General features: G+C 43.3%; 1 protein-coding gene across 1 annotated transcript in view; it reads left to right on the top strand.

The window, feature by feature from the left end:
- T265_07810 (hypothetical protein) overlaps window positions 1-8,569 on the top strand; it is a gene marked incomplete at both ends in the record, with an annotated part of 73,649 nt that overhangs the window by 26,056 nt on the left and 39,024 nt on the right. The window contains 2 exons of the mRNA XM_009173439.1: window positions 462-914; window positions 7,836-8,029. Coding sequence (XP_009171703.1) covers window positions 476-914; window positions 7,836-8,029 — 633 coding nt within the window. The remainder of the gene's footprint in view (window positions 1-461; window positions 915-7,835; window positions 8,030-8,569) is intronic.

The following is an 8,569-nucleotide window of genomic DNA, read 5'->3' as shown; positions in this document are numbered from 1 at the left end:
TCACTGAGCTATCTTGAGATCATGTGGCCAAAGATTTATACCTAATCAAACCAACGAGCGTCTTCCTTGATCCCTGAGTAATAAGCTGAGTTTTTTGGCCACTTCTTGCTACTGTCTCTGTTGTGTACAACCGGTGACCTCCACTAAAGCCTGCATTCACTGACGATTTAACCTAGACTGGTGATACAAAGTTCGTAACAAAATTTCCCGGCTCAACTGATATTACACACAACCCCCCCCCCGCAAAATGCTGCTCTTGTGATTCGTTGTCAGCGGGATGGAGAGTGTATCTGTATTTGACAGTCTGTTTAAGAAAATCTAACCCACGGTTGCTTACGAGGTGCAGTGGTAGGACTTCACATGCAACCCACGAAGTCAGCCTGCGGACACCGTGTTCCTGAGAACCTTGCTCTCTGTAACAGCAATTCATCCGTTTTCTTTCGTACTCTGTTCATTTAAAGGCAACGAATAAAAGATGTCGGAAACAGAGTCGGTTGTGGAACGCACCACCACTGAAATTTCTGATGTATTGTCGACCAGAATGTCCGGAGAGACTATCGAGTCAACCTTAGAGGCCAAAAGTACCGATTCAATACCCACTGTTGATACCACTCCTGTCGCAGTTGTGTCGACCATCACGACCAAACCCAGCCTTAGTACCACAGCTCCGGTTAGACGTCCGACCTCTTGGAGACCACCGGTTACCGTCCAAGAGACACAAACTTCGAGGAAATGGACCACTGCTGGTTTTGGACCGAAACGAACCATGCACAGCGTAGCGGATGTGGATACCAATTACCGCGTGCAACCCCCGTTTCAGCCGATTGATGCCACACAAACAAAAAGTGGTCAGGAGACGTTGCGCCGACAGCAAATGGCTCTAGAAGCGAAAGGAGCGGGAAAATACGGAAAATGTAAGTTCATAGAGAACATGAAGTCATCTCGTTTTGTCTCATGCTACAAAGACTTTTTCGTCAAATGTCATATCATCGTCACTGACACCAACACTAGACGGGAGCACTGGCGTTTCACTACTGCACAGCAATGTCCGTTTACTTGAATAAGACCTTATGCTTGAAGAAAGAAAGGAATATGGCACATAGGGAGATTTAGGAATAGTCTAGAGGAAACAGCTGGGAGGATTACACCTCTAGCATTTAGTCAGACAATCTAGATAGAAGGTGACAGCATGAACGGCCCTGACACCGGTCATTCAATGTCTCCAGCAAAACACAGGGACGGGTACTTTGATCCCATCCTTAAATGCGAACCACACCAACGAAACCCAGACTTTTCATAACATCCTTCATTCCCTTCCGCCATGATGAATTTCGCTCGCCTCTAGTACCTTTTACCTTACCAACAACCAGTAGAATGTCCCGGATATCAAAACATGGATTGTTTATTCTAGCTTGTCGGGATTTAATAAGTTTGGATTTAAAGGTTTAGAGGGTCGCTTCTGGCGTCTTTTTTCTGTAAAGACCATCAGGACGGGTGCAGACAGCCGATTTGAAGGAGTTTATGTAGGGACCGAATCCACATATCCACTCGGCTTCCTGGATCATGGTCATCTTGAAAAACGTTTTTATTATCTAACGAATCATGGTTGCGTGATTTTAAAAAATCATCTACTTGCTGAACAAGGGGCCGAGGTTTGTTTCTTTGCTACCAGCGGTGCATCTGGCATGCACTACTCGCATGCTTCACCAGTAGTGTCCACCGTTACATCAGTATTCACTGAAAAGAGTGCGATACTTTCAAAGTTAAATGATACAAACCACTACTTCATGGCTTTGAGTGTATTGCAATACCCAAAACCAGTTAGATAAGTGTTGGGGATATCAATATCCCCCAGAAAACGCTGTTTTTATGTGTGCTAGCGAACTCCCGGCATCTTCAAGGTCAAACTATGAAAAATCAATGGCCTATTGATACTCCAAGGAAATTTAAATCCGACCACGTACAGGACCCTTCTTTCCACTGACTTGGGTACGGAAGCTCCGGACATCGCCTGTTGATCGTGTGTTGTTGGATTATTAAAGTTTGTGTCCGAGGTTTCCGTCTTCTTACTATTCACCGTGCTAGGATTCTGGATCAAGCAACATAGCTGGGGATAGAGCCACACCACAATCCGCATTATCATATTGTTTGCTCGCTGCGTGACAGAACCGTAACAATAAGCTTTGTATTGCTTAGTTTCAGTTCTATCTTGGTCTGATCGACCTCAGAAACTTTGTGTCGGAAAAGGAAGTGAGCTTGGGTTACTTCCGATTCCGCAAACCACTGACGCTGCATTCTGGCGTGTTTGGTGTGCCCCTGTTCTCCCACCCGGATATTTCTGTCCTCCAATCATTACGCCTCGATAACCATTGTTATCATTTTATATTATTTTCTACTAATGCCGACAGTTTGACGCACATGGGTGTATCGATTCGTTGGGTTTGCTTTGTACTTATTGATCAATTTCAGTCAAACAACTGATTTTCGCTCACGTACTAGATGTGCCACTTGTCAATTTTGAGTAAGATGCAGCCAGCTCTAACAAATACTTCACGAAATCAGCCAGGTGTAATTCCACAAATACGTTCATCTGATTTTCGCGTGAAACGCACCTGAGTCTCAGCTAAATCTCTCGTTTAAGGTATCCTTCAATTAAATATACTACTGCACAAGGTCAGTTTCAGTTTGTACAACATTCGAGATATCTCAGCATATTTTCATGGAGGAAGAACAACATAAAGGAGGACTTCAGTTTAGTCCCCGGTGAAAACCAAATCGATATGCAACTGACTCATATCCAACTACTCATAAGGCTGGTGAAAAGATTCGATAGGCCACGACCGATTCGTCCATCTTGGAGCTCATCAGGCAGGTGCACTCAGTTTAAGAGTGAGCATCCCATGAAACCAAACTGGTGTGAAAACCATTGTATTCGTTGAGTTTCTGCAAGTAGAACAATAGGGTGGCGGAAACCCGGGGGTTGTACCTGCCTGATGAGCCTCAAGAATGGCGACACCTGGTGTGGGCCGTGGAAGAGTTTTCTGCAATCTGTTCCCGTAATGAAGCCATGTGTGCTATCGTCCATTAGGTTAACCAACTTGCCGAACTGAATACACACTGAATACGAGCAAACGCTACTCGCGGCCGTTTGCCAACGCCATGTCTGTCTCAGTGACTTACTCTCATAAACGAATGGAGGAGAGAAAGCAAGCAGCGTTCAGTTTTCTGTCACACTTATCGCTGATGGGTTTGCTAACTTTCGCTCTCGATGGGGCTACTGGTGAAAAGAAAGCCTTTGCTGCGGAGCTACTTATTAGGAAACACCAACTAGACCGGTTACAGACCACTGGACAGGGAAGCAAAACTCTCATTTGCATCTTATTTACAAAAATTGGACATCCATCTTCTCCTGAACGCGTCTTCTTGAACTTTCCTGGATATTCATTGACTCCAATCATTCATCGCTCAAATCCCAGCAAATGTTATAAAGTAACTCCATAGATTCCGCAACAGATCTCGCCTTTTTAAAAGATTCAAAGCGAAGTTTCACGAACAACACATACTACTCCCGTGCCTCCCCACAGTAGTATCACCGTTACACTAATAGTCCGAATTGTCTAGATAGTTGGTGCTCTCATTACGGAACTGAGCCGAACTGGTCTCTTTCACATCCAAGAGAGACTACGTACTCTGAGTCCTTTGGCGTTTGCACAACCATCAACCAATAATGAATCACTTGGCATGCAAACCTCCAAGTACAATTAAGTTCCAGAAAGAGAGTTTAAAAACAGATTAAAGTTGGAAAGTCAGGGTTCAGTGAACTAGAATCGTAAGTTCTTGTTCAGTTTTGTGATTCCTAACTTCAAGTTAGATGTAAGTTGAAGGGTTAAGTTAAAAACATACAAAGTAGACATAATACATTACTCGACAGCCCACAACCGGTTTCGCCCTTCTCGGGGCTCATCAGGTAGACGTGTTCCACGAGTTTCCGTCAAGCTTCTGTTCTACTTGAGACCAAATAAACTCATTAGCAAAACAATTTGGTTTCGCGGAAGAAGTACCTTAAACCCATTTGGATCTCTTGTTTATGGATGTTTTTTATGCAACTGAATGTGCTGCACCAGGAAGCCTCACCCTTCAGTTGGTACGATATTCGAGATATTGTGAGACGTGTATAAACGCAACACACTACTCACAAGGTTGCTGAAAACGTTTCGACTTCCCACAGCCAGTTTCGCCCTCTTTGGGGCTCATTAGTCTCCAAACTCCCGTCAACTACACTGCATATTTGTTTGACTTGCTCAGGTTAAACTAGAGCTTCGTTTGGCGAAATTTCCACAGTACCACCCAATACTCTAAACTGATAGTCAGTCCTGAAGTTGATACGCTGATTTTCTCTGGAAAACTGCTCATCCCATTTATGATTTATTACTACGGACGGATGGAAAAGAAGTGTGGGATAATTATGAAGACATTTCAGTTCATCAGACCTCTTAATCTAGACTAAAGATTTATCCTTGAACACCCATCATCCTAAAAACTTTCGATTGATAAGTGATGCACGCTCAAGTGGAGCAAAAAGACGTAAATTACTTAGCGAATAGGTAAACCTGCCCGCCTACCGGACCAACTGACCAATTGAGCATTCCTCTGAAGCGAGCGGAAATAAACTGATTTTGACTAAGTAGGAAAATAACTGAAAGATTGCCTGAGATAGTCTAAAAGAAATCAATAAGAATGAAAATATTTATGCTTGTCCTGGTTATTTGGTGAAGATGTTGACACAGTGATAACTGGCTGCAGTGAAGCAAGACGAGACGTCTCCCAGCAGCAATCAGTAACGCAAACCTGTGATTTTGTTTTCTGATTTACCAGTGCGAGCAAACATTTTCTGTATTGTTCAAGTTGTATCTTTAAATTCTCCTAGATTACCTGAATTGAAGTTCATCCCTTGACGATACACACTACTTACAGGGTTGCTGAAAACACCCTAACAACCTTCGACTGATTTTGCTCCTCTTTCAATGCTCATCATTTAGACCTGTCAACTTTACGTTCTACTTGAATTTGTTTTACTCACGACAAAAATGGCAGATTGTTTGAATACCGAATTTGAGGTTCAGCCACGGGAGCGACTACCATCCGTCAGTTGTGAATTAGACATTTAAAAGTGATCCGTTATAGTATACCAGCGTACTATAATCAAATAAGTCGGACACTGTCACGCGTCTGTGTGCAGCAGAAACTTCCTGATATGTTGGTCATTTGATAGGTTGCCCACCATGGGGGCACCTCGGTTAGCCTACACATAAAGTTGTTGAAAATTCTTCGACAGTCCATGACCGATTTCGCCCTTCCTGGGACTCAGCAGATAGGCGCACTTCCCGAGTTTCCGCCTATACGTGTATCGCGATGTCTCGAATGTCGTGCCGACTGAAACATAAAGCGGCTTGCTACAGTATATTCAGTTGCTTGAAAACATCTTAAAAGACAGACTTAGCTGGGTTACAGGTGAGTACCCCATTCAAAACCAACTATGTGTGCAAATGAGTGTATTTTGCTAATTTCATGCAATTTGGTTTCAAGTAGAACATAAGATCGACGGAAACTCGGGGACTGAGCCTACTTGAGCGACCTCAAAAAGGGCGAAACAGGTCATGGGCTGTCGAAAAATTTCCAGCAACCTTCTGAGTAGTGCATTACGTCTATACATGTACCACATTATCTTGAATATCGTAGCAACTGAAACGTGAGGCGGCCTGGTGCAGCAAATTCAGTTTCTTGAAAACATCACAAACGAGAGATTCAGCTGGGTTCCATGTGAGTCTCTCGCAGAACCAAATTTGTTTGCAAATGGGTGTGATTCCCTATATGCCTTTCTTCACTAAATCCAGAAAAAATTTTCCTTTGGCATTGCCACACTCACATTCTCAGTGCCTTGCAGAAAAATTAAGACTCTCCTTTGCCTCTACGGGAACCGAAATCAGCAAAATTCAGCAATCGAACTTCCTTAGAATTCTAAACAGAAAATACTTTCAAACTTTATCTGTTAGAGTAAAAAATAAGTAAATCACGATCGTCCAACCATTTTGACTTAATGGAACATAATCTATCGGTTTACGCAGGTTTTTTGTAGAAGCAGAGTTTTGTCTTCAAACCAACCCAAATACATGAAAACGCAAGAATGTTCTCGAAATCAACCTGCGTTTTGCAAGCTGAATCAGCCAGTCCTGCTTTCGGATCCTGGTCCTAATGGGTTTGGTTTTTCGGTTAACAATGTGCTTTTCCAGTTGAAAAAGCTGGAAGCTAAAAAGCTTGTTTCACGCTTTTCATGTTGACAGTTTTCTTTTCTTTCTTCATCCGAGATATATTATAGTGTGTGTGTATGTCCTCGTTTGCATCCGAAAATATGTGGTTCACAGCAATCGAAAATATCTTGTGCTGTTCATCGAAACTCCAACATAACAGGGAGGATCTACTTGTTTTGACAGAATCTACTGCTAATTTTGGAAACCTGACGATTATCGATCTATCACGGAGTGATTAGGTCTATTCTGTGGGCTGTGGACTTTGTGTAAAGCACTTGAAAAGTCGCCGCTGCGCATGTGGTACACGGAGATATGTTCTGATGAGGATGCGCGATAATATCTCCTGAGAAAAAGTAAAGTATGGCGACGGAAAACGGGGACCGTAAAAACTGGCAGACACATGATTTTGGTAATTCATTTTCTGTCTGTTGCATCGAACGTAACAAAAGTAAACCAGTTGATGGTAGGCACATATGAAGGATGAAGAGATGTGGATGTTAGACGGATCACGGATTATCCAATACGCGACTAACAGTCTGGACTGTGTGGGAGGTAGAACTTAGTGTGAAGGAATTTTAGACGGGAAGTGAACCACACAAAGCTGTAGGCGAGTACCAAGTTCGGGTATGAGAGGGAGGATTTTGATAGCTCTATAGATCACCAAACAGTCCGTATCCACCTTGTCGACTGGTTGAGCTACGTTGTGAACGCCACTTCCCGGACGAAACCGATTCGGAGAGCGTCCTACAATGCCTTAGAACAAATTTAACTCAACTTCAAGAAAAGTGTACAACTCCAAAAGTGGTAAAACAGCCTAAACATACCCAATTAGGATGAAACTGGATTTGTTCGCATATGACCCCAACGTGTATAAGAGTATTTGCGCGGCATACAATGAGCCGTGATTGGAGATGAATTGGTGACCTCCATAATTCACTTGCTTAAGCTAAGAGTTATTCTATGCCACTGAATGCCAGGATGATCATACAGCCATCAAGTACACAATGCAGACATCATTTTATTGGAACTTTATTTTTTCGACAAAGCCACTTTAGTGTGATCAGCGGTTTTCTACGGATGGGATTCTGACTAAGAGGTCATTTGTTTTAAACTTTAAACATGATATTTTGTGTATAGTCGCCAAAACAACGTTGTCTATCTGGGTAGATGTAACTGGGATACCAGGGGAATAATGCAACAATCGTAAGCTCGTACCCGCCACCTCAAACGGGTTACGTTCCAGGAGTACCGCCACCTCAAACGGGTTACGTTTACTCCAGGAGTATTATATGCGAATCGCTAAAATGTTGTTCGTTTTAGGGACAAGAGTTTTGCCAAGGTTTCGTCGGCTAAGTAACAGACAAAATCGATTTTCATAGGTCCGTTGACCCGGTGAACGTTTCCAAAATGGACGGACAGTTGACTCCACATTTCAGTGGCTTTTATACAGTCGCTGTTCTCGCGTTTTTCGTCTCTTTGCTTTCAAACTGTTCCCTGTACCCCTGCCCATTTTGTGTTCTGCTGAAGTGCCCTACGGAGCTGTGGTCAGTCTGAGCATATTGGGTGTGACATTTGGTTTGTTATTCCTACTCTGGTTTTGCAAACGATGCGTTTTTCGAAAACGCCGTTCGAAGAAGGATTCAAAGAAAATGTCGATGGCCGGTGGAAAAATTGGCGCTGACTTGAAGGCTGCAGCATTTTTGGCTGAATCGAAAAATAAGGTGAGTGGAAGTATGCAATAGCTACCACGTTGATCCTGACCAAACATACTACTCATAAGTTTGCCTCTTCGGCAGCCCACAACCGGTTCTTCTTCAGGTTTCTTCAGGTAAGCATGGACCTCGAGTTTCCGTCAGTCTTATGTGATTGGCAAAATATGATCTGTTGAGGAATATTTCAAAGGGAGTATCCAATCGACACCAGCTCGATTTGCATTTGATGATTCTTCGTCAATTACTCTGTTACAAATTTGACAGTAGTGAATGAGGCATTTGACTTGGATACACCGTTTAGGAACGAATAAGCCTGGCGCATGCTAAGCATTCGAAACATTGACATGTGAAACTCCCCGGAGCCTGTCAAAAATGTGACCAAGTGTTGTGGATCCATCGAGTGAAGGATGAGTGCGAGTGAATCACTCTGCTGATCAGCCGCTCGCTACCGACTGGTTGGAAGGCTGCATGTCGGAATTCCCTGCTGGAGCTTCGCTATTTGCGTAGTGCTGATGCTTCCAACTATAGATTATACTACTGTACGGTGCA

The sequence above is a fragment of the Opisthorchis viverrini genome, assembly GCF_000715545.1.
Source record: "Opisthorchis viverrini unplaced genomic scaffold opera_v5_186, whole genome shotgun sequence".
In the NCBI taxonomy this organism is placed as follows: Eukaryota; Metazoa; Platyhelminthes; class Trematoda; order Opisthorchiida; family Opisthorchiidae; genus Opisthorchis; species Opisthorchis viverrini.
The sequence above is the reverse complement of the archived record's forward strand: the minus strand, read 5'-3'. Positions and strand labels throughout refer to the sequence as shown.